We start from the raw sequence: 26,715 nt of genomic DNA, 5'->3' as shown, positions 1-26,715 counted from the left end.
CATTCTGAAATTGGCATGTCTACTCTCATTATTAGAGATGTGAACAAATATTTGCTATTTTATAGATCCCTTCGCTTAGGAGTCAGTACAGTTTGCACTATCATGCAAGCTCAGATAGTGACCTGACCTAACTGAGGGTTCTTCTCAGACAGGGTTTCTGTTCACTCATCTTTCCACTGGAAGATGACGGCTCATGTCCTGTTGGGGCGAGGGTGGATTAACTTATTGTGTAATGTTTACTCCTTGTAATGGTGTACTGGTAAGTTTGGGGATTGTTTTTGCTTGCTTCATTTTCAGTTGGATATTACAGTGGTTGGAAGGCATGCTAGATGTGTTTAATTTTGGCATGGGACTAATCCCAAAGGAGATGAAACTGGAGACACCGATATATTGAAGTAAACTCCAGCATGCAGGCCAGCCAGCCAGATTCATTTAAACATGGATGTGAGTCAAACAAAGTACGAGATCCCAAATCCTGCCAAACCCTGGTTTTGAGTTTACTTCAGAATTCTGATGCTCTGCTTCATTACTGTTGTATTACAGTTTCCAAACCACAACATAAAAGCATTTACTCTGTCTCTGTAAATTTAGCAACCTGAATTCAGCTTTGGAGAAACTGTAAGAACAGCACATTAGACCAAAGAGCTGGCACTCAGCATGGGAGGAGTGAGAAGGGGTGACACTACAGCCTGAAGTCAGAATATGTCTATAAGGGGAAAGTGGCATGGTGCAGAGCCGTCCAGCATGGCACACATGGACTTACCTGGTTGGATCCAGAAGCAGCTGTCAGCACAGTTAGAGATTTGAGGGCACTACTGTTCCCTTGCACGTCTAGTTCCAGGACTAAATGCCGACACAAGACAGCAGACATGGCAGTGGGTGTTAACATGCAATTCACAAAGCACATACGTAATCTGGAGGCACTTATCTTGGTCAGGTACCTTACATGCTTCCTAACTACCTGCTTTTTTGCTTGCTCATCAGACCTACTTAGATCTCTTATTTCCCACACCTAAGTACCTTGCTTCAACTGTCAGCTGATGTCCTGTCCATATGCTATCTGTGACTGCTACTACATACAGGGAGAAGAAACTGAAAAAGACATTAAAGAAATAGAAATGTCATGGGTCAGACTTACCTATTTTTTCTGACTCAGCTTGCCACATCAGTAGAGATTATAGGATTTGGGAGATAGAGAAGAAAGAAATTACCTGATGGAGAACTGGGAAGTGAGGGAAGGCGGGGAGGGCACAAAAGAACATGGTGAGATCTATCAGAGTTTAAGCCATTTATCAGTTTGCCTGAAGGAGTCCTAGTACAGACTTTGTAGGAGAGTAGTTGGTTAGAGTCTGTGTTCCAGGGATCATCCAACAAAGCCTGGTAGCTGCTTCTGTGGCCCAGCAAGTTGTGTTCACTCCTACTCTTTTGAGACTTGCGTGCAAAATGGTGGGTGCTGGTGCTGGAGGAGAAGCTTGACATTGTGCTCTGGGAAGCAGTTAGGAAGGAATTGCCCGCAGTAACTGGGGGGAGGCTCTGGGTTCTGACAGGCAGAAGTCCCTGACACTCTGGTTGCTTCTTTTCTGGTATGAGGTACTTTGTGTCTGTACTCCTTCTTTTAAAGTCAACGGTGGTCACACACTCATCTGGAATGTCTTTGCAGTTTGTGTCCATAATGCAATCAAAAGTGGTGATGATGTCATCTACTTCTGAGGTCTCTTCTCTAGGATATCGGTCTCTACTTCTCTCCTTCTGACTGGTTTTCTGATCATCTTTCTTCTTTTTGCAAGAGAAGATGTGGTTCAGCATACTGAATCGTCCTTCTTTCTTTAGGAGTCTGTTGTTCTGGGAGGGAAACTGATGAAGTGGCTCAGATCTACTGGAAGTACAAATCAAAATATGATATCATCATTGCCAAATAATGAAAAAAATACTGTCTGTGTTAGCCCATGAAATGGGGTATATACTGTTCAGACACATTTGCAGAAAATTAGGAGTCCAAATTTGTAATTAACAAAGACTGAAAATGATACCATGTTACTTCACTCTTTCTTATGGGATTCACTGCCTTACACTCATCTTACTGTAGGCTCAGTGCAGCTATCAGGAAAAAAACCAAACATTCTGGTTTCAGCAACTACCGCTGCAGAATCATTATTCTTAATGGTGAGGCAAGATCCAATAATAACAAGAAGAACATGCTCGGATCTTTAAAACCAAGTAGTCTTTGTATTATGTCATGTTTGGAAAATGGTATTTCTAACAGCACAGTCATTGCTAACACTGTAACAAAGGCAGTAGTTCATCATTCCTTTCCCTTTCCCTTTCCCTTTCCCTTTCCCTTTCCCCTTTCCCCTTTCCCATTCCCCTTGCCTTGCTTTGCCTTGCCTTGCCTTGCCTGTACTAAAGAGGCCTGGCATATTTTCAGAAGATCTATCAAGATAATTACCTACAGTGGTGTTGCTGTAGTGGTTTTTAGATGAGATTTTGACTAATCAACATTTCAGACCTACTCTGACAGGCAGAGCACAGGAGGAGGAGGAGGAGGAGGAGAGGTACTGTAACCCATGTCTCACAATTTGTAACACAGGAAATAATACTAACTGCTGACTGGAAAGGAGGAGAAAGCACAAAGAAATGTGATGATAAATGTCTTTATAAGTGCATGCTCTTTACCAGAGTTGAAGAACTGAAATGAATTACATGACAGTTGCTGAAACATGAGAAATACAAGGAGAGAGGAAGATCATAAGCAATGGTAAAAGAATTATACTTTTTAACAGAAAAAAACCTCAGAATAAGAAGAGACAATCAAGGTAGAGAACTAAGGAAGGCTAGGAAAACACTCCCAAGCCCTTACCCTGAGGATGAAAACCTGAAATTTATTTTATTGTCTATCTGGCAAAGCTGCTTTTGTGTTCAGTCTATCCCTCTGCCTGACTACATGAACACACAGCTAGTGCACAGAGATTTCAAAAAAGTGGAAAGCATATATCTGAGGGCTGAAATTACTCTGTAAGATAAATTTTCTGCACAAAGGTGACTGAGCAAGAGCTATACTCACATCTTCTTGGTTCAGAACCCGCTGCTGATCGGCAGACTAGCACCGTAACGGCAGTGATGAATCTTCAGTAGATGACTAATTCTAACATTGCTATTTTGGTGGAAAACTTGAACTGAGTATTGCATATGAATTGAGGAGACATCACCCAGGGCTCAAACCCTTCAGTAGCATAAAAAAAGCAATAAATTTGTTTTCTAGTTGGTGGCAACATGTGAGCAAGATGTGAACTTTTGCTTTACCTGCTCTCCTGAGACAGCAGCTTGATGCATGCTGTGTGCCCACAGTACATTGCATATGTCAGAGGAGTGTTTTCATTGATGTCTCGAGGGCTGGTGTCTATCCCCAGCTCTAGGAGTGTCTGCACACAGTCAGCTTTCCCTGCTGCTGCAGCCCAGTGCAAAGGCGTCCTACAGAAAAGGGGGAGTATCATTAAAAAAGATGAATAAATTTACTGTTGAAACTATTAATGACATAATGAGGTGTGCTCCTATGCTACTTGTCCAGATTCATGACATCCATTTTAAGGAATTCTCCAGCAACTTATGCCACACTGATGTAGCTGCCAGTGGTGGTAATAAGGCCATAGACTGGCATCTATCCATGTGCATCTATTTAGCTGTAGAGAAAGTAGATATGGGGCTGCAGAATGCCTATACATGCTATATAATAGCATCTCTTCCGCTGCTGGAGTTGCAGCATGGGAGGAGTGCTTGAAGTTTTCAGAGCAGAATTTGAAAAAAATCTTTGTAGTGTCCACTGCAGAGGGACAAGCTCTTCTCATCTTTACACCAAACACAATTGGCAATGCTTGGCTCAGGGCTCTCCATGAAGGTAATAGGAGATGAAGCCTCCCTCAGATGAATGAGAAGCACTGGACACATCTACCAGCCTGTCATTGCCCCTTTGCCAGTTTCTGTGTTCTTTTATGGGCACAGACTGGAGCAGATATAATTGTCTTGAAACTGTGTAGGAGAATCAAACTGATTTTCTGCTTGGCAGAAGATTTGCATCTTGTCTTTGGAAACTTTTGTCCAGTTTCCAAATTGTAATATTTTGCTGTTGTGAAAAATCTGAAAGCACAGAAAACACCATAAGAAAACTGCAAGAATAAAAATAAAATTGACTTTTCTTTGCCTGTTCCTTTGCAATCCCAGTGATTTCAGATGGGTGCAGTCAGAAACACAATAAAATGGAAATCTACTGTGTGTTTATAATGAACAGCTTATCTTTTCCCCTCTTCAAGTGTAATACCTTCTATGGAAATATCTGAGAACATGTAATAGGAGGGCGTGTCTTACTGAGCTCTTAAGTGTAGTTAAACTCCTCCCTTTGCCCTTCTTTCCGTAGAAACACAGCCTTCTCAACTACATTTTACTGATGCTTAGAAACTTCTCCAGGACCCTGTTGGTTTTATTCCTGTTCCATTTTATTGCACTTTTCCATCAAGAATGCTATTATTTTAAGTACCTGAAGGCCTAAGCCAAGAAAACCTTGGGTTTTGCTCCACTGAGCAGGATAATCAATGTGAACAGTCAGTTGGTTCTGTTTGATTAAATAAATTTACAAGCAAAGTTCCAAGGGAGGTAGGTGTGGGGTGAAAAAGAGGAAAGAAGGTGACCCTTCTGCACTTATGATATAGCAATTTCATCCTGGAAGGAGTCAAATGCTTTGTCAGAATGGAAGGTGAAGGTCCTCTGGTCCTATAGGAGTACTGTGTTAGCATCTTAAATGCAACAAGGGAACATTGCCATTTCTTAAATACAAATAACAGCAGGATCCCAGCTTCAAGTTGTAGGATCCTGTTCTATTGTTTTGAAAATAATGTTCACTTTTGATTGAAAGAAGTTAAGTCAAGTGGTGACAAAGTCCTTTCACACATAATCTTATCATTTCCTACCAGAAACACAACGTTAACTAATTTACTACTAGTCAGCTATTATACTAGATATGATATATATGAGCTGGACTGCTTTGCAGTGTTTCTGAGCAGGCATGGTTCTCTGTAAGTGCAGTTCATTAACTAGGCCATGGCCTGTGAAACAGGAAACACGATTGTAGAATAAACAGAGCTAGTCTCAGGTTAATAGAAAGGAAGCAGCAATTTCAGTTTCAGAGTTTCCATGGTTACCTGTCATCCACATCAAGGGCCTGCAGGTTGCACTCTGGGACTTTAGCCAGCTCACTGATAATATCACTGTAGCCTGCAGCAGCAGCAATGTGCATACATGTTTTGCCATTCTCATCATCGTAGTTTATTATTGATGGTCCCTGGTAGTGGTCCAGAATGATGGAACACAGAATCCTGTTGCCACTCTGGGAGGAAGTTCAGAGAAGAAAAGCATTTTACAATGGAGCTCACACCAAACTGCATTTTGTCTGCTAGAGAAGGCTAAATACAATAATGGTATTTTGTTTTGTGTATACCAGACTCTCCAGGTATGAAAGCCAAAAGCTTCCAATCTCCTGCTGGGAATTGGGTTTGCTTTATGAATTTCCTAGAACACTTTGAACACTGGAAAAATAATAAATAATGTACCACTGCAAATATCTCCAAAAGTTAGAGAGTGTAAATTACTCAACAGCTTTCTCAGAAATAACTTGGGGTTTTTGCTGTTTTGCTAAGCCAGAGTCCAGAAAGATATGAGCCTATATTTTCTCATAGAAATTTAGGGTTGGAAAGGACCTCAAAAGACCAACCCACTTCTGTAAGCCTGTCCAAGTACACCTAGGAAAGCCATGTCAAATATTTGCTCTAGTGGTTCTTGAACAGTGTCTTAGCTAGTTTGCTCCAGTGCTTCAGTGTCTTAATAGAAAGGCGACATTGTTCTCTAACCCACAAATGAAACTGAACAGTTTATATCCTAACCTGGTGGAAATAGAGAAAAAGGATTAATGATTTTTTTATAACTGTCGTGGTTTAACCCCAGACGGCAACTGAGCACCACACAGCCGCTCGCGCACTCCCCACCCTGGTGGGATGGGGGAGAGCAAAAGTAAGAAAAGTAAGAAAACTCATGGGTTGAGATAAGAACAGTTTAATACTTGAAATAATAATAATAATAATGAGGGGAAGTGACGCAACCGCTCACCACCTGCCGACCGACACCCAGCCAGTCCCCAAGCAGCGATCGCTGCTCCCCCAGCCAACTCCCCCCAGCTTATATGCTGAGCATGACATCACATGGTATGGAATATCCCTGTGGCCAGTTTGGGTCAGCTGTCCTGGCTGTGCCCCCTCCCGGCTTCTTGTGCACCTCCTCGCTGGCAGAGTATGGGAAGCTGAAAAGTCCTTGGCTAGTGTAAGCATTACCTAGCAACAACTAAAACATCGGTGTGTTATCAACTTTGTTCTCATCCTAAATCCAAAACACAGCATTGTACCAGCTGCTAGGAAGAAAACCAACTCTATCCCAGTCGAAACCCAGGACAATAACAACATAGAAACACAAGGCTGGAAAGGTCTTTCTAGATCATCAAATTCAATCCCTGTAATCACTTGCAGATATGTTACATCATCCCTTTCATAAACTTACTGTGTCCATTAAAAGCAATTAGCTTTTTTGTCCCCATTACTCCCAAAGGAAGGCAGTTCAAGAACTTTTTTGCTTTGATGATTAGTATCTCTAATTTCTATTCATACTCACGGCTGATTTATGTCCCTTTGTTTCTGTGCCAGCATTATTATTTAGATTAAATACTTCTTTCCTCTAACTGGTATTTGTTCTTCAGATGTATTTATAGATAATCATCATATCCCTTCTGAGCTGTCCTCTTGCTGCTCTAATCAATCGAGGTCTTTTAAGTTTTCCTTGTAAAATATGCTTTCTATTTCTCTCATCAACCTACTAACCCTTCTCCTTTTGTGTTTTAGTTGTGTATCCTTGGAGAGGGGTGATTAAAATTGTACCTAGTCATACACAGACATTTTTGCCAGGTCTTTGTACAATGACACTAGCTCTTCCCTATTTGTGTTAGAAATACCTCTTTTTGTGTGTCATAGAACAGCATTTGCCTTATTCACGGCTGTGTCCAATTGGAAGCTCCTAGTCATTTTGGAATAACCCTTTATACCTTGGTACTTCTCTTCCATAGTCGTTTCCAAACATAGAGTTTCTAGTTTCCGGGAATACGTTCTGTAATTAGCACCCAAGTGCATGACTTAAATGTTTTATCCTATTCAATTTTGTCCTCTTTGTATTACTCTAGACTTGAAGGTGGTCCAGCTTCCCCTGTATGATATCCCCATTCTTTTCTGTTAATGTATTCCAGTTTTTTGTTATTGGCAGATTTCATCAGAAAGCCCCTGTATTTTGTGCCAAGTTATCATGAAAATATTAAGCAAGATTGATTTCAAGCCTTATCCCTGCAACTAATTTCCTTCCAGCCTGTATTCAACATTTAATTATTACTCTTTACTTCTTGATTTTGAAATACAAATTCTTTTGCTTCTCCGTACTTTTGCCTATTATTTTGTAAGATGTCTACTTATTCTAAATATATCTTTTAAAGATGGATAGTCATCTGTTATATCTCAAGCCTCTTCTACACACTTTTCTTCTCCACTCTTGGGATACAGATTCCTGTTTTTGCAGGATTTTGCAGCATTGACAGGATACATTCCAGGTCCCTGGAACCTGCTGGTCCCAGAGCTTCTCACTCCAGCTGAGAATTCCTTTAATTTACCAAAATGTGCCCCTCTGAAATCAGGAATTTTGTTTTATATGTACTCTGTTTACTCACCTGTTTAATTCAGAGTTTACTCATGATCATGCCATCCAAGCTTATTTTCTATCACCAGGCATTTTATAACGTCCTCATTAACCATGTCAAAATTATTATTAATTTTGTTGATTAGTTGTCTGAATATCTAATGAGAAAAAAGTGTTGATCTTCATGTGCAGGAATACCAAGGTCCTATGAATAATTGTTGGTTTTATTCTCCAGTCCCTATGTCAAATGTCAATGTCCTCCATACTAGCATAATTCTCAGTTACATTTTTTGGTCACTAGCATCAGAGAAATCTCTAGTCACATTCAGGGCTAACTGAATCTAGAAGTCTATTATATACTTCTAGTACTACCACAATAAACATCTGTCCATTACCACCCTTCTCCAAGTCAGTTTTGGTACAAAAAATTATTAACATGCACTATCTTTACTATTTCTGTATTCATGTTCTAGTGACACTACTATTCCTCTAATTTTGTACTGTCTTGCCAAGTCCAAATTTCACATCCTGCACCTACAGTTTCAGTCCCTCAATGTTCTTGCACAACTCTTAGCATTTGCATAAGCAATTTCCCACTGTTCCTACTGGCATTTTATACATTTACAGACTGTTCTGACTCCCACCAATCTTCCATTTTCTAGACTAAACAAACCATTTCAACCTCTCTTCATGGGTCAAGTTTTTCAACCCACTTATCATACTTGGTGCTTGCTTTTGGCCTCTTTCCAGTTTGTCTATAGCTTTCTTCAACCATGGCACCCCAAACAACATAATTATCCAGCTGAGGCTTCTCTCCTGACATTGAAAATGACATTGCTGCTTCCTGTAGCCCACATGTGTCACACTCCTGTTAATATGTCCCAGAATGATTGTTTGTTTTGTATAAACACCATAATTTAAACTCCTACTCACTTTGTAATCCACTAGTCTACTAGTCTACTACTCTTCATTTTATACAAACAGCTTTAATTTTTCACAGTTCTGTACATAGTGCTATTTTATTAATTTCAGTTAATTCATACAATTTATCAAAATAATTTTGAATTTCAACCTGACCCATGAAGTGCTTGGTATCCCTCTAATTTGATTCTAGCTGTGGGTTGTATACGTGTTCTGTATTTTGTCACCTCATTATGGAACAAATTAAAACATTCGGATGGTAAATCCCTGGTTGAACTGTCTGTGAGATGTTCACCTCCAAAGATTGATTATTTGAACTGTCCTGAATGTGGTTGATGGAGAATATATGATGTGTGAGGTAAGTCCCTGGGTTGATTTTGATTGCATTACTCCTTATTCTTCCCCGCTGGGACATCCTATCTTTGGACTGAATTCTGGGTCCATTATAGCAGGTTGTGCTTGTACAAATTGTGCTATTGACGTCATTCAGTGTGACTAAAATTGCATGTACTGCTCAAACCAGAAAGGGACAAAGAACTGGACTTTTTATGATCACTCTATTCACCACCTGCTTAACAAGCTTTCTGTACCATGTGATGAACTTTATCTTGTCGGTACTTTTCCAGTATTTCTGTGTTTTACTACATGGTATTAAACTGACTAATTGACATTCAAACATACTATATCCAATAGCTTCTTTTCTGAGGAAGCAATAATTGCTTTGAAGATGGCTATGAAATTTCTGTTCTAACAATTCAATCAAATTGTTAATTAAATTTTCTAAATAATCAAAGGATATTTCCTAATATTTTGAACCTTCTGATGAAAGAGATCTCTGGCCAACTGCTCTGTGGCTTTCCAACTCTCTCTTCTTAGGAAGGCTGTCTTATCTTTACATTCATCTCAGCTTTTTTAAGTTGCACACAAAATCCTTTTAAAATGCTTACACTGCCCTTATTCTTAGATTGATAGCCTTGAGCTGAGGTCACCAAAAATGTAGTCTTCCTGTGGTAAATTTACCATGAACCACAGTACTATTGTTAGACCAGGATGTTCAGTGGTAAATTTACCATAGGAAAATGACATGTTTTTGTAACCTTACGGTATGTATCCCTACATTTCGTCTTCCCTTTTTGCATTCAAATGCTTTTCAGCAACATTCTCAGAGATTATTAGTTATTTTTGCTATGTGTTTCTGTATAATTCTGCAGGGCTCCACCCACAGTTTTCTTTACACTTTTGTCCCATCTCACACCTTTATCTGCTTCCACCCATTATTCATTCTGCTCAGTGAACTTTTCTTTCTGAGATCACTCATCTAAATTAAACTTACTTCATGAAGAAGAAATGTCCTAAAGCCTCGATCCAGGAGTCCTTGCAAGGCAAACTCTCATTGTGCTTTATGTAGGTTTTTGTCTGAGATTTGTGTCATCTCCAGACAGTGGCAAACAACAAATTCACTGACAGGGTCACTTTCACTTGATTACAACTCCATTTTCTTGAGGTTGACTAATAAAAAGCCCAACTTCTGATAGTTGTATCACTCAGTGCTTTCAAAATAAGAAAATAATTCTTCAGGAAGTATCCACTGAATCAAGTACCATGAGGAGAATCCTGCAAGTTTGGGACACTTTTCTGGTTTTGACACTTTTTTCACCTATGTCTACTCAATTGTTACTCTACCTCATTGTTACTACAGCCATTGTTCTTATACTTTAGCCCTTTGTATGTCCAACTGATAATGCAGAACGATAATTTTACTTGGGAAGTTTATTGTCACTTATGTTATATTCTACCATAACATTGCATTTTATTCTGCCAGGTCTTCAGTTATACACAGTACAATCTTTTCCTTGTTCACTGTATAGAGGGTTAATTTTTTACCCTTGTCAGAATACTCTAGTGAACTAGATATTTCAATGCCAAAGAGAAGAATCATGTGAAGGGAGTCTGCTAAGCTGGCTTGTGGCTACCAGTAATGTAGAGGTGGGAGGGGGAGAGGGACAAGCTATGGACCACTTAACTGTTTTCAGGAAACCCTGACAAAGTATTTTTCTTCCAAGTGAATGCCTCTGGAGATTATGTGGTTAGGTTGTATTAGTTCTTCTATATTTTCTGTTTCTTCGTATTAGTGTGCAGTTTAAAGCCTTCCTATATCTATAGCCAGCTTTGCTGGATGGAAATTCCCCACTAGCAGCTCTTGATGTTGCTTCTTATCATTAGCATTGCACTTTAGGGCTGTCTCTTCTTCTATATTCCCTCCTCTTTCAATTCCACACCTGTGAATCCAAAGCTTTGACTTTCTCTTTGATGTCCTTCTGTTCTGACCCTGAATGGCTAGACATTTTAACCATTATTTCACTCCTTTCTGCAGCAACAGGCAAATACTATTCCCATTGGACTACTCTGGGAGGTAACTTACTTTTATAAAGAAGCACCATAAATTACTATAGATTAAATAAAATTTGCATTGGTACTTCTGGCTTCCTCCTGGAAACCATCTTTGTGCATCATTGGGTGCTGTTTGTGTTTTATGTTACAGAATGCTGGCTGGTCTCCCAACCCTTTTATCTTTCTTAGCCTTCACAAACAGACACACATAGCATACTTTAATATGAAACTGACTGTAACACCAACAGGGCCATTGAAAAAAAAAAAGCAAAGATCTTTTTCTCCTTTGCTGAAATAAAGAAACATGAGCCATTTCAAGTATTTGTTGAGCAACCCATAGCAAAATTTGAACAAATAACTTGTCTGTGGACTTTTTTTCCTTTATAACTCCAGTTGAAGTTATTACATTGGTAAACACATCTTTCCTTTCAAAGCCACCTTTTTTTTTCTTTTTGATTCTGAAATTCGGTGTTTACTGAAAGCAAAAGCCATTCCACAGACTTTTTCCACATGGCTCTGTTGGTTGGGGCTTGAAAAGTCTTGATCTTTGACTCAAGGTTTTGCTGGCAGAAGCCCTGTGTTCAGTTACAGCTATACTGGCAAAACCAAACTGTTCTTCCAGTACAATTTTTTCCCTTATGAGATTCATTTCACCGAAGTGCAGTTTTCCTCATGTTCATGTTCAGAGCACCATGGCAGTGTGTTATATCATTACCTTTACTGTAACACGAGTTCAGAATTTCACCCTAGAATCACAGCAAGACAAAAACAATATTGCATTAACAGTGAGGATATGTGTGGTTGGAATCAGGTATTAAGGCTGTATAAGAACAACACATCCTGTCTTGTTGTAGATGCAGTGGCTGCCGTTTTAAACACGGTGAATGCCAAACTCAAGAGCAGAAACATAATGTGGCTCCTTCTAGTCTGTAGCAAACATAGTGCAGTGAGAAACGTCCATAAAGCTGGCAACTTGGCTTGCTGAAGAGTTTTGCACACATGGGAGCTTTCTCCCATTGTTAAGGACTTCCAGCATCCCCCCTCTGTACCCCATGCTAGGGAAAGCTGAGGAATGGAAACACATTCATTCTACCTCCACTGCTGCCATGCCCTGGCTGCCAGATGGCTGTGTTGGCAGTGGAGAACCAGCGCAAAAATTCAGAGCACCCTGTGGTTTCTCTGCCCTTAGGGGACAGAGACAACTGGGCCCTGTTCTGAGGAAAGGAACAATCCATAATACCATCTTCAGCTTTCCTTCTGCCAGGGAAACTGCCAGAAGTTGCCTGGATGCAGCCCAGGCACTTCACAGGGTGTGTTTCTGATGGCAAACCAATGTAAATTAACAACAACTCTGCTGACGCTGTTGTAGTTACATTGGTGAGACTCAGGCAGCTCAGAGAGAAGCTAATTTGTCTTCTCCTAACCCTAGTCCTTCAGCCTCAAACACCCACTGAGACAGTGTCTCTTGCAGACTCAGAGCGACCCAGCTTGGCTTGACTTTGTGGTACTCTTGGAAAGAGAATGTGGTGGTGTTGTACAGGATACTTTGTCCTGTGGTCCTCAGAGCACTGCTGCCTCTGGTACAACTAGGGGATGTGGTGTCTTCAAAATATTATCCTCTCAGCAGCCTTAGTGGGTGTTGGAAAAAGCTGCCAAATGACAAAGGCAGTCATGAAGGCATACCTCTATGGCTATCATATGTCCCTGCCTCTCTTACCCTCTCTTTGCTCAAACAAAAAACTGCATGAAATACTGGCCAAGTCTCTCTGAGAATTTATTTTCACTTAGAGGCTTCTATAAAAAGTGTGTGTGTGAGTCAATGACTATGGCTATGACTAAAATTACTTGGCAGCTTTCCCCTGCTAGTACATTGTTGTGAGGACTTATTTCTCTGGATGAGCTGTTTATGTGCTTTGAAAAAGAGGTCATCTTTTATTCCGCAGTAGAACAAGGATTTATTTCTTACTACTATCAGAGAAATGGAAACATTTGTCTTCCAGTGCCTTTTTATCAGGCATAGGAGATGAGGACATTTTATAGATATGCAAAAAGTGGGGTACGTGTACATTACTCATGTTCTGGCATCCACTTGCAGAATTACACATAGACTGTGTGCTGGGAAGAGGTCTGGCAATTATCCTGTACTTACCTACAGGTTTTGCCTGAGACAAATTCCTACTAAGCTCAGTGGGAGTTCTGCAATTTATTTCCTTGGAAATTTGATGGGCATGAATAATTACACTGTCAACAGCATGTTCATACTTGAAGGACTTACTATTTAACTGTCAATTATTTCAGGTAAAGGCAGCTTTTCTGATGATGTGGTTGTACCGATGAGTTTGTATATCAATACTGTGACATGTACAAGTCACAAAAGGGACTTTGGCTTATGAACTGACATACATGAAAGTGGAGAAATAGGTTACAGCTATATAAAACACTAAGTAGCACTAGGGAACATCCCTGAGCATTGGAACTTGGTTGCCCTGTAAAATTTTTAAAATCCTCCCTGGCATAGTTTTGGCTTGGGTCAATTAACACTTTCCCCACCAGTTTCTGGACATAGTACAGGAGCTAGCATGGGCCACAGACCATTCCCAATAAGTGGTCTGCATATGACCATCCTGTTTTACAGAATAAGAGAATTTAGCAGTAGGGACACAGGCTGTCCCATGGTAGTTGGCCTCCATGCCAAAGCCAAGACTCAAGCACATTTAATTTGCTATTGCAGACATTGTCACAAATGTTTAGGGCACTTTTTGGAAAAAGCTTCTGATGGTATTGGAGCAAGTTTATTCCTTACTCAAAACTATTTGCAAACTGTCTTCCTCCTTGTTTTGCAACTTGACAGCTCACTCTGTAGAGCCCTGCTGCTATGCAACATTCCAGCCTCCATGAGCAACAGTTGTACCTTTGCTGGAATGACAATATTTACACAAGAAAGGGATTTTTTAAGGGTATGCTTAAAAAAAGCAAATTGAATCTGTTTTTCATTTGTTTGCTAACAGTCAAAATTGTCTTTAAAGCTTAGTGAAATGAAAGAAGAAATCACTACTCTCCCTTTCTAGCTATCCCTAGAAAACTGGATGAAACAAGGAGAAAACAAGTACAATTTTGCAGTGAAAGAAAGCTGCCTGAAACCAACAAGACTGTGAACCATGCCTAGCAAATGCACCTTTTCTGGCCTAATCCAACAACAAACATGTCTGCCATGGAGAAACACCCACTAAGTTTTAAGAAGTCTTTGTCAGTCTCTCTAAATTCTTCCACCGTAGGCAGCCCACAGAAAAAAAATGGGGTGCTGGACAGAGAGAAGGAGCACAGTGATCCCTCGGGAGAGACCCTGGCCCTGGGCCACCGCTGCCTTCCCTGGCCCCAAGGCACTGCTGCCTTCCCTGGCCCCTTCCTCTGCCCTGGCTGGACGGCCAGCTGTGTCCTCCAGATGCCCTGCCGCAACGGAGAGATTCATTCCTAGAGATCCTGAAATTTAAGTGTGCTCTCACCTTCCAAGTAATTACAGAGAGGCTGCCACACTTGCTCAGCCAAACACAAATGAATAATTGCCTATGCTTTGCTTTTACAATGTGTTTAAGATATACAGGTATTTCGCTCGCTCTCAGGCAACGGGGGAATGAAATAATTGCATTGTTGCTATGAGGCAAATATGCAGGCTCATAATTTTTTAAAACTTTGCACTCCAACCTATAAAAAAATCATGAGTGCAGCTCCACATGGCAGAGTATTATTTTTAATGGCTTCTTTTTAGTTGCCTTCTTTTTGTCCCTAGATGTTTGCGTTTCTTCACTTTAGAAGAAATCTTTGTTTGATTGTTTGTTTATTCTTCAAATGAAAGCTGATATTTTTACATAATCATATGACTTTGGGAGCCAGAGTTTTAAGAAAGAGACAAAGAAACTTCCGGTAAAAATCATGACAACTGTCAAGGCAATGCAGGAAGACTCCAAATCTTCCCAGGCTATTTCCAAGGTACTACTAATATTATTATGATTCAGTAGTATGTAGTATGATAGTGTATACTGTATAGTATATACTATATTTTACTAGGATTTCAATGACAGCATTATCTAGAACTCTTAGAATGGCTTTACACTTTGTTCCAGTATCAGTAAACAGTTTTTTGTTACAAAGGTGTGTTTCCTTTTCATTACAGCAATTACTGCTGGCTGCAATGAAAGGAGAGAAATACCTCCTGAGACCCTTCTAATATAGCCCTATCTGCACCAGCTCTTAAAAATATTGCATGTGTAAAAAATGTGACATGAGATATTCTCACTTCAAACCAGAATGATGTGTGGTTTTGACATCAATGTAACACATCTGCACTGAAGACGTGAACTCGAGCAGCAGGAGGTTTGAGCTTTTCAATAGAGCAGACCTTCACGTGGGCAAGGTCTGTATAGTTACATGGCTGGGACTCCACAGCCACCATTTGTCTAATGGGAGACAAAGCACCAAACATGAGGTCTTTGAAACAGCCAGTGTGGAACAATTACTTCATATGAAACATGACCGAGAATTTGGTTTCGAATGGCGGGCGATGGTTTTTATGTGGTCCCACTCTGTGTTTCAGCCCAGCATGGACAAACTGCCTCTTTCCTGCAACTTCTGAAACAAGTTTCTGTGCAGTGCCTGGTCTTCCCCTTGCTGCATTTTTAAAAAATGAAATTAAACATAGGGCCCTATTCAGCTGAAAACAACCCCTGCAGCTGGTACTGCCTGAGCTCTGTGAGTCTCTTGTGCTCTGAAGATATTAATACAATTCCTAAAGGAAAAATATCCCCTTTCCAGCAGCCACGGAGAAGGCTAATAGACATAACGATAATCCCACCCAGCAGAGCTGCTGTTCTGCTCTCTGTCATAGCAAAGTAAGTCGTGCCTGTCCACAGTATCTGTTTCTTCTGGGTCTAATAGGGCAGCAGAGAGCACTGGCTGAAAGTATTTTTTCTTGGCCAAGCTTGAGTAAGAGAAATATTAACAGACCTATTCCATGCTCTGGTATTTCAACTACCCCTTCTGGACCTGGAATATGGAGAAATATGTGGATGGAAGAAGCAATTTATAAGGCTTCATAGCAGGAGTCTCTCAAGAAGGAAAAAAAGGGGGTCATCCTGCACATGTTTCCTCTGATTTCTGGGAGCAGCTTAAAGGGAGAAAGAAGAGGGATTTGTGATTTGCCTCCACCTGAGGCCAAGTGGATTTTGTGCAGTTTTAATTTCCCCTTTTCTCAAGAGTTATTCTGCACGTTTGTGAGAGAAGGGTGGAGGTGGGAGTTAATGGTGGAATTAAATAATAAAATTTACAAAATACAGAATCAGGGAAAGATTAAGGTGTGGAGAGAACTCTGAGGGTCCTGATATGAAGGGGATTCCCTTTTGTCTTTCTGAGAGACAGCTTGTTCCCAGAGCTATGATCCAGACCATTGCCTAGCCTGCAGGAGCTTGCATGAGTTTCAGAGATTTCCCACTGGAAGCAGCCTGCACTGGAGTAAGCCTAGTAAAAATGCACAACAGGTTTTAGGGTAGATACCTTTAGACTCCTAAGGCAAAATAGCAAGGGATGTAGCCCAGTTTCAGACTGATTAGGATTAAAGAAGAACAAAACTCATGTTGAAATAATACCAGTTGCAGGGGCCAAAATGTACCTCTACTTCAGAAAAACAGAAGTTGAGCCTATTGTATGTGAACCATCTGTGGGAGGCTGTGGTTGAAGGAAACAGATTATTCGTTCTAGATGTCCTTACTCATTTACAAATATAGTATGTGGCAGTTCAGAGCTTTTAAATTTCTTTGTTGACGGATTTTTTAAGATGAGTGAACTTAGACCAAAAGGTGAGGATGCAAATATTTAGTCATTGTAGGAAAATGTTACTGGATTTTTGTGCAAGTTCTATTTCTGCTTATCTGGTGTGCAGGTGTTTTGAACATCGATACCGGAACTTGCTATGGCAAGTAAGCAAGTAAAAACATATTTATATAATTTCATCTGGGAAGTTTTCTGCAGTAAAGTTTAGGTATAACTCAGTAAATTATGCTATATTTTAGACCATTTACTACCAATTGCATAACACAGTGTTTAATGCCACATTAAACCTGTGTCGTTTTCTTCTCTAATGATGGCCTGAGTAATTTTTAGCAATTTGACAGTTTTTTTACATAGGAGATAGGAACATACAGCTCAACAGGAAATGTGTTTGGCTCCTTGTCTTATTTAATCTCCAGAGAAGTAGGGCCTCAACCCTTCAGCTAATTATTCCACAACTATAGCTGTTTAAATATGTTTTAACTTGTGTTTGCATTTTTTTGTTCCCAAAGGCTTTTGGCAAGACTATTTAAGCTGCTGATTTCTGCAACCCTGATTTAGTGGAAAAATTTAAGCACGAGTTCAACATGAAGCATACACATAGTCCCAGTGAGACAAATGATAACTTTGTTTAGGGCAACAGTGCTGAGCCTATGTTAAGTATGCCTTGCTCTCCAAAGATGTTAGATCCTTGATCCATGTCCGCTGGCAAAATGCTGGGGCTGTTAGTGGGCGTTCCTAGCATCCATTTTCCTCATTTCACAGCCAAAATAATTGCTTTTGGAGTATTTAGGACACCACAATAGTCAGCTCAGCTCAAGCAACCACCTGGTGAAACCGTGGCCGTGGCTCACCTGTACTGCCCAGTGCAGAGCTGTTTTGAAGTCTTTGTCCACCAGAGTCAGGTCTGCTCCCTTGTGCAGCAGAGTCTGGGTGTGCTGGGGCCTGTTGTGGAAAGCAGCCCAGTGGAGTGAAGTCATTCCCTGAAAGCCACAAACCCAGAGAGCAAATAATGGTCACTCACAGGAGCACCCTTCGAGTCTCTGTAGATAAGCTAGACAGTTCTGAAGCCATTTGGGACTGACAGACTCTTCCCTCTCCCTCTTGATTTGGAATAATTAGTAACAGCTTCTGAATTAGTGGAGTCATAAGGGGGAACCAAGCAATTAGCTTTTTGAAGTTGTTACAGAAAATGGATACAAATACGAATGCTTCTTTTGTACATGACTATAGCCTGTTATAAATAATGTGTGGTCAGGGCCACGACGGCTGGGGAATGGTTCCTCACTGCTCAGTTTGGATCCTGTGAGAAAAGCCTGTTTTAGACTGGTGCTTTGGCATGACACAGTGTGACGTTTATTTTAGGTCTTGTTTTTGATACATAATAAGTATTCTAGCTGGCACTAATCCGCAAGCTAAGGAACTGGACCAGTTATGTCAACAAAAAAGTCACAATCTGAACATCTCATATTTACTGTTTAGGGAGAAAACAAAGCAAATGGTAAGATATTGACCTGCATTTTCATTCCATCTTAGCTGTGTTCAGTCAGTCTTGGTAGATCAGAGAATTCCTGGCCTGTGTTTGCACCTTCATCAGCATTGTTATACACACCTATATTTTACTCTACATCCATAACATTAAAGATTTTCTGTATAAAGTTACTCATTCAATGTGTTTCTTAAAAATTACTAGTGTTGTTCAGATGTGGTAACATTTTACTTTGGGCAGGTGTTGTTTACTATCTCTTATCAGGGAAAATGCATTTCAAGGGTCTTGCCTGGTTTCCAAAATGATAAAAAGCAAAAAAATGTAGAGTGGAAAAGAAATTAAAACTTGACATAGAACCCCATAAAGCCAATTGGCAACAACTCAGGTAAAGTACGAGCTATAAAACATTGATGCAGACAGGTTGTCAGTGCATTAATAGCGGAAGTTGTTAGCAGTGATTTTCTAGCTAAAATCTTGAATGCCCTAACATTAATTTCTCTCACTCATCAGGTATCTTATAAGGCTTTTCAAGTCCCCAAATGGCTTTTGTATGGGTGATGACAGAAAAAGAGCAGTTGAACAAGAGCAGTTTTGTTTTCAGTTAGGGTTTGCAAAACTTAATCATGGGGGTTTTGGTTTTGTAAAACCAAAAATGAGTGTAAAATCCTGCCCTAACTGAAATTAATGGGAGCTCTGCCATTGACGTCAGTGGACCAAGGTTTTGACACAAGGGACTTAGTACTGTTGATGGACACTCAGCATCTGTGAGTGCTGTGAAGCGAGGCTTCAGTGAAGTGATTTCCAGCTGGGAAATGGGTCCTCACCCCTTGTCCTGGAAAGCAGGAAAAATCACTGAAAGAGGAGAAGCTACACTGTACCAGGCCAGCTTTCTGTCATCCACTCTCAGTCTGTTGATACGGATGAAAAATCCTTGAAAAATCAACTTTCCCTCTGTTTCTATTGTGGTAACCAACAGAGTCAGCTGTAACATAAGAATATGAGAACTGTGGGTAGGGATCAAAGATGTCTCTAGTACAGGAACACAGCTCAGAGAGGTCAGTAGCAGATGCTTAGGGAGAAGATACAAGAAACAAGGCTTGATGATATACAGTCACCTAATATTTGGTAATCAGGCTAAAGACTTCCTGTGACATCCAGACCTCCACAAGGTAACAATGCATTTTCTGAAAAAGTAATCATTTTCATTTTCTTTAAAACTGCTGCCTGATAATCTCTGTAGATGTCCCCATCATTTTAGACGGAAAAACCAGTTAATAATAATTCTCTTTTCATCTTCTCCATGCAATTTATGATGCCATGGACTTGTATTATATCGTCCCTCTGACATAGACGCCAAGCTGAAAGTCCTATTGTAGTTAGTTTGTTCTAGTTGTTAGCCTGCCCACGAAAGGAAGCTACTCTATAACTATTACCATCTTTGTAGTTTTTTTCTGTTCCTTTTCTTGTATATCCTTTTTCAGATTACTCTTGCAGCCGACATTCAAGATGCGGGTGTACCAAGGATTCAGACAGAGAATAATGATGCTTCCTGTTTTGTTCTCTATTTCTTTTCTAATAATTCATACATTCCATGTGTCCTTTCGGAGCACCCAACTGAGCAAAGAGCATTGAGCTGGTTGTAGCGGCAGCTTGCATGTGTGGGCCTGCTGCAGCGGGCAATGGCTGTCTAGCCTGCACCCATCTGATTTGTGCATGGTGATACCACCCTTGAGTGGCATCTGTGTATAGGCTGCTGTTTGAGAGAGGAAGCATGAGAGTGATATCAGAACTGTCAAAGCTGAAGATCCAGCAGAATATAATATTAAAGGTAAGACAGCCAAACAGTTGCACATTTATAAAAAATAATGAGCAATAGGGGACATAAAAGGAGAAAAAACAAGAAATGGTGTAGGAAATATAGTGTGACACGTGTTTTGCCCAGATTCGAGGCTTTTTCAGGGAATATTTCTTCACATTGTCATCTCACAGGCTTCACAAATAAACCCACAGAAAGCCACAGTTGTGGAAACTATGAAACCTCCAGATGTATTTCTTACTGTTTATGTGTTCATGCATTCATCGGTGTGTTTTTCTCAAGTGTAAGATGGGAAAACTGAAGTGTTTTACTTATGCCAAGAGAACAGCTCTGTTAGCTGCAATCATTTGTGAGGATCCACATTTTTCAGAAAACATGAATATTCAGGGCTTAGTACTGACACTTGAACAAATATCTTCTCAGTGCCAAATGACAGTGAGCTGGACTAAAAGTTCCAAATTGCACGTAGCGATGCATTACAGCAAAACATTATGGCTTGAAATTATGATCCATGGTTCCATGCAATTCATTAGCACCATAATTCTACACCAAGACAAAGCATACGTCTGGTTTAGGTTGTTGTGAGCAGGGTCTGCAAACCATACAGTGGATAAGGAAGGTTCATGGGAAGAGGGAAAATTAACAACCCTGTGGCAGTTCTGGCGCCATGGAGAAGAGATGCATCCTTGAGCAATTATTAGAGTGAAGAGAAACATACGAAAAGACATCCAGAGTCTCTCTTGTGTCTTGGCTTGTCTATTTGGAGAAGAACAAATTTGGGAAGTTAACGCTCTCCTGTGTACACTATATAGGCAGGGCACAATTTTTTAAAGATCAGAGGATAGCATAAATTTTTGTAGCTCCATGGCTGTTCTGTGTAATACCAGCTTTCCGATATTTTTCCTGAGAACAGTACTCTAATGACAGGGTGATTGGTAAAGGTGAAGATTTAGTTCAATGTCTAACTTCAGAAGAATCAAAAGCAACTAATGTCTTGGCAAATGAGTTAAGAGACTAATTCAAGGTACCTCATAGTTGGCAGTATATGGAGAAGGTTTATTAGCTTAAAGGTGCATCATGTATAGTAGGAAAAATGAGATAATGCTTTGCAGTTCAGCAAAAGCATTATAGAAATTTTTAACTAGCGCATAGACTCATCATAAAATTGATAGTACAGTGGACTCTTTCTGAACAGCATGACTGGTATGCCCCCAGAGCCTGGGACTGTGAGTTGTAGCACAAGCTCACTCACCTCATTGTCCTGATGATTAATTTCACTAAGATTTGACTGCTGCAGAAGCACGTTCAGAAGCCTGCGGAAGCAATGACATAATCAGTGTGCTGTACTCCTGACTAAACCTGAAAAATTGACATTTTTCAAGAAACAAAACATGCAATTTCAGGAAAAATCAGTATTAGTGATGGGCACAGGCCAGAATCTTAGGTCTGAGCTTTGTCATACTAGAAAAGCAAATAGGACTTTATGGCTTACTGTAACAACAGAAGTTTAGTGCTGGGAATTAAAAGCACATCGACTAGGAAGAATTCTTATGCTGATTGCCAGGCTAGAATAAGAGTGTGTAATATTATACATGTGTGCAGTTTTTGGTAGCTTAGCAATTCATTGTCATCCTATTTTATAAAGTTTTAAACAAACAGAAATGCTAATGTCCAGTTTCTAAAAGAGATTTTTCACTCTCCTTAACTCTTGGAGTAATGCGGTGTTGTGTACGTTTGTGTGTGTGTATATAAGCATGCATACTATATATTTACGTACACACAAACCAATAGTATTTTACAAGGCCTTACAGTGTGTCTGCTGGGATAGGGCCATTGTTATGGTATAAAATACAGCAATGCATTGGTTCGCATTTTACAGAATATCAGACTACAAACACTCCCCTCTGGTGGAGGGAACAGTTACAATAAAATAGTTACATGAAATATTATTCAAGTGCAATAATATTTTTAACACTGCATGGATTTTGCTTTTCTTTTCCTTTTGGTATCCTATGAAGATGTTCTGAAATCACTATGTGTTTGGATCATGTACATGGGTAGACCATGGAAATGAAAAGGACCATCCTGTCACAGGCTGTAACAAAGCCAAATAGCATAAATCCTAACATGGATGTACAGTTCTTATGATTCTAGCAAAAGGAAAGATATATCCTTAGTGGATCCCTAGATAAGACCATAATGCAAATCTGTGGCTCATCTGAAGGTGTGAATTTGTTAGAAACCTTCAAAACATGGACATTTAAAAGACATGCTGTTTTGCAAGGAAATTAAAAGATGATGAAGTGTCAAGGAGGGAACTGTGGTAAATGTACAGATAATGCACAGATAAATGTATACAACCAGGCATTTATTCCCATGCACAGGAGACTGAATGAAAATCTTTTGCTGCTTTTTGTCAGGACAATCTTCAACAACTTCCAGTATGTTTTCTGGATTGAACTGTGCTCAGGTGTGTGGATCAGATCAAACTGAGAATGTTGCATGACAAATTTGTTCTTTCCCCCACCCCCCAGTAATAAACAACTAGGTAATGTAAATTATTCAAAAGAAAGACATTTACAGTTGCTTTGGGATAATTTGGGAAATTCTGCAGGTGAAAAGCTTATCTGTTGGTAACCCCATCTTCAGGTGCCAGAAGTCCAAATTTAATTTTTTCTAACTAGAATATCCCTAAAGGGTCAAGACTGGGCAGATCCCAGTGCTTTGCTAGGACTTAAAATCCATTTGTATATAGATACAAATACTTGTAGAAAAGGGGTGTTACACCTCCTTTTCCGAATCACACAACCAATGGCATAATGGAGTCATACTGTAGGAAATCTGAAAAGGATGACATTTTAGGGTTGCTGTGATTAGTTTGGTAAAGAATTGTAAAAGGGAAGAGATGTTTTGTGGTCATTTGGCACAATGACTCAGAATCTCAGAAATACAGTGTCTGAAAATAGGTCTGGGTAAAAATGGACTAGTGAGCAGAAAGAAAGTGAGATAACCATAATATGCTTGTAAAACCCATTTATCACATAGTTTTATAATCTGATACATGGTTCTGTAGTTTAACCCCAGATATAATCAATGAAACCAGTGTATGTGTAGGAAATCTCATTCTTTGAGTGTAAAACCTCTATCAGCAACAAATTTGGCTCACTTATATCCTTAGACCATTACGGCAACATAAGTGCTACCACTCAAATATGTAGATATTCAGCCATGCAGCTGAGATTTCTCTGATATCTACTCTTAAAGGCACAGATCAGGAAGTCCACGGATTCTCTTTCCACCTTTCCTCTTAGGCTCTGTGGAACGCACTGAAGCACATAAATCAATTATCAAATCAATATGTAAATTGGCTGATCACTGTCTCTGTCTTTCCATGTGGTCCAGCACATGGGGTTGTAGCATTGAGCTGTCAGTTTTCAAACTTGGCTGAAAAGCATTTCATAGCTGGCCACTGCATATACCCTTTTGGCAATGACATGGGATTCAAGAAAGCAACAACGACCGTGATGGAAAAGCCTCCCCCTCAGTGCTGCAGGCATGTCTTCTGGGCATGTAGCAAACCCAGTAAGAAGACAGAGGAAAAGGAATTGAGCAACAGGTAAACTCCTGTGCAGAGCAAAGGTCTGCCCGTATCCATGGAGAATGTGAAAAGAGTTCAGGGAACCCTGTGCGCTGCTGGTAAAGTAGATTACTGTTCCCTTTCAAGTAGCAGCATGTGCAGTGTTGTACAAACATTGTCTTCTTTCTGTGGAGGCTTTGTTTAATGATAGTGGCCCGTACTTTTTCAGAAACCTCAAACTATTCTCTCCAAGTGATGCATGAAAAGCAATGATAACGTGGAAAATGAATAAAGCTGTTACAGAAAGCTGGAGAGCAAGATCAGCAGAAATGCACAGAGATCTGGGCTAGTCTGATATGGCGACAGCAGCAAAACTGTAGACTCAGTGATTAAGTCACATGAACATTTTGCATGTACTGAATGTTTTACCTGTCTCTAATGTCTTCCTATCCTTCCAGGTATGATTTACTTAGGAGAGTTTTTTGAGTGAGTTTATTCAGATGTACAAATGAAAATTTCTTAAACCTTCCTATTATCACAGGCTGGAATGAGACAAAGAGGATCTTTCTTAAGACTTCTTGTGAGGACACTCTGTAGTTGTTACTCCACCTTCAGTAAAAGTAGTTAAAACTAAGCCAGTCCACCAAACCTCAGCTTCCCCTTTACAGTAGGTGCTCTCAGAGAGGTTGTCATGTGGAAAACTTTTCTCACATTTGCCGTGCTACTCAGAGGAGAAGTCCAGAGAAGGAGCTTCTTGTAATATTTCTTGTGGGGTGGTGGCAGAAAGGTATTTGGTCAGGGGAAACCTAGGGTTTCAACCTCTGTTACAATTTTTTTTTCCCTCCTGCTGTTGTAATCTTAAACCAGGCTCCTCACCTTACTTGGCCATGTATCTCTGTTACACAAGTGTTGTACAATGCTTTTCCTCCTCTTTAACCCCTTTATGATAACCACTAAACAAAGGAGCAAGGCACAAGTGTAACTGTCACAGCTAACCTTCCTGACTCGGGCTCCCCTTTGGGCTGGGTAGCTTGTGTTGGTGACTACCTGTTGAGATTCAACCAGCAAATGCTGTTGGAGCCTGCGACATACCTCACGTCAGGCTCTGCGGTAGCAGCGTGTAGTGGCAACCTCCCGTTTTTGTCGGGTATGTTCTGCTTAGCACCGTTTCTGAGCAGGCTGACACAGCCTTCCAGCCAGCCCTAAAAAAGAAATTAGAGCATGTCAAAGAGGAAAGTGAAACGCATCAGGCCAGACCTTTGCTTGGTGGTTCTGGCATCCATGTGTGACTATAGCTGTTTCTGCCAGCAGAGGAACTGGTCTTTTGTTTCCCCAGTAGAGGTGTCTCAGCACTGAAAGCGGTTCCCCTTTGGAGTCCGAGTCTCAGACTAGCTCGGTCATTCATTTCTTTGATAAGGTGTTTTCTTTACACTGCATTTTGGTTTTTCTGCAGCTGTGGCAAGTACCGACTGAGTAAACAGTGATTAAAAACCTGCTAATTCCTGTATCACTAGCAAATGCTATACATATTCCTGCAAGTGGATTTAATTATGCTAGGTTAAACAAAGAACATGAGCACTTAATCTCATTTGTGAGATTTTAGCAGGGATGGCAAATCAATAGTAGAAAGCCTTAGAGTGTGGTCTTATAAACATTGTTGCAGAAGTTTGAATTAGTGACAATGTTAGACTGAAACCAGCACCAAAACAGATGGGATGAATCAGTTCTTGGACTAAAACCTTCTATTGATCACCTCAACAAAAAAAGCAAGTAAACAATCTGGTTGTGACTGCATAAATCTTTCAGCGTGTACTTAAGTTCCAGGGAAATCAAGCATGTGTTTAAGTGTTTTGTTCAAACCTCCACAGGCAATCGATAAAGACTGTTCCTTCCTGTATGAGCTACGTCAGATCGGCATTACCAGCCGAAAAGGTAGGGAAAAGGTGTGGAATGATGGAATCAGAACATGCCTGTTGCAGCTCCTGGTGGAAGTACAAGACCACCGAATTCTGCATGCGATTGTGACTGTGGAGCTCTGCTGAATTCAGTTCTCTGGACAGACATCACAGCCAAATGCTCTTTAGATCTCTGATTATATCCATTACAGAAACAGAAATGGAAACTTCGAAGCCTGGGTGGTTTAAATCTTTTCCAGTCATTTCTTTTTTTCCGAAGAATAGTTTTTCCCCTCTGGGAAAAGAGGAAGGAAAAAAGGAGCATGACACTAATTATGGGATTTTTTGAAAATATCTGGCAGAGGAAATGTTTATTCTCAAGTAAGTGGGGCATGCTCCTTGCACTGAATGTGACTGCCTGTTTTGCTATTTTCTACACTTATTTTCTCGCATAGCTGAGCAGAAGCATTGTTTTTGTCCTGAATTTGCAGGAAGAAGCTAGATGCAAGGGATGTGATTTAATTAGGCTGCCATGGTATCTGTTCAAATGAACTGGCGGTTATCCAGCCATAAGTCATACTACGCAGCATGGGTGAACATTCCTTCCTCCTTTCTGTCCAACTAATAATGGAAGCCCATGGTCAACCCCTCTGCCAAACTCACCTGGTCCCCATCCTCTCTCTGAATCCTGAATTCCCTCCAGCGAGGAGTGGAAGACTAAGGAGAATCATAGAATCATAGAATAGTTTGGGTTGGAAGGGACCTCTAAAGGTCATCTAGTCCAACCCCCGGGCCGTGGGCAGGGACATCTTCAACTAGATCAGGTTGCTCAGAGCCCCGTCCAACCTGACCTGGAATGTTTCCAGGGATGGGGCATCCACCACCTCTCTGGGCAACCTGTGCCAGTGTTTCACCACCCTCAGCGTAAAAAATTTCTTCCTTATATCTAGTCTCAATCTACCCCCCTTTAGTTTAAAGCCATTCCCCCTTGTCCTGTCACAACAGGCCCTGCTAAAAAGTTTGCCGCCACCTTTTT

General features: G+C 40.5%; 1 protein-coding gene across 1 annotated transcript in view; it reads right to left on the bottom strand.

Moving 5' to 3' along the window:
• ANKRD55 (ankyrin repeat domain 55) overlaps positions 1-26,715 on the bottom strand; it is a 52,438-nt gene that overhangs the window by 15,063 nt on the left and 10,660 nt on the right. Inside the window, exons 4-9 of the mRNA XM_019470258.1 lie at positions 24,877-24,986; positions 21,460-21,520; positions 17,757-17,885; positions 5,190-5,374; positions 3,301-3,468; positions 1,212-1,873 (exon numbers count right to left, since the gene is read on the bottom strand). Of these exons, the coding sequence (XP_019325803.1) occupies positions 1,212-1,873; positions 3,301-3,468; positions 5,190-5,374; positions 17,757-17,885; positions 21,460-21,520; positions 24,877-24,986 (1,315 nt within the window). The remainder of the gene's footprint in view (positions 1-1,211; positions 1,874-3,300; positions 3,469-5,189; positions 5,375-17,756; positions 17,886-21,459; positions 21,521-24,876; positions 24,987-26,715) is intronic.

The sequence above is a fragment of the Aptenodytes forsteri genome, unplaced genomic scaffold (assembly GCF_000699145.1).
Source record: "Aptenodytes forsteri isolate BGI_AS27 unplaced genomic scaffold, ASM69914v1 Scaffold92, whole genome shotgun sequence".
NCBI lineage: Eukaryota > Metazoa > Chordata > Aves > Sphenisciformes > Spheniscidae > Aptenodytes > Aptenodytes forsteri.
Note: the sequence above shows the minus strand (reverse complement) of the source record. Positions and strands in the feature narration are given on the sequence as shown.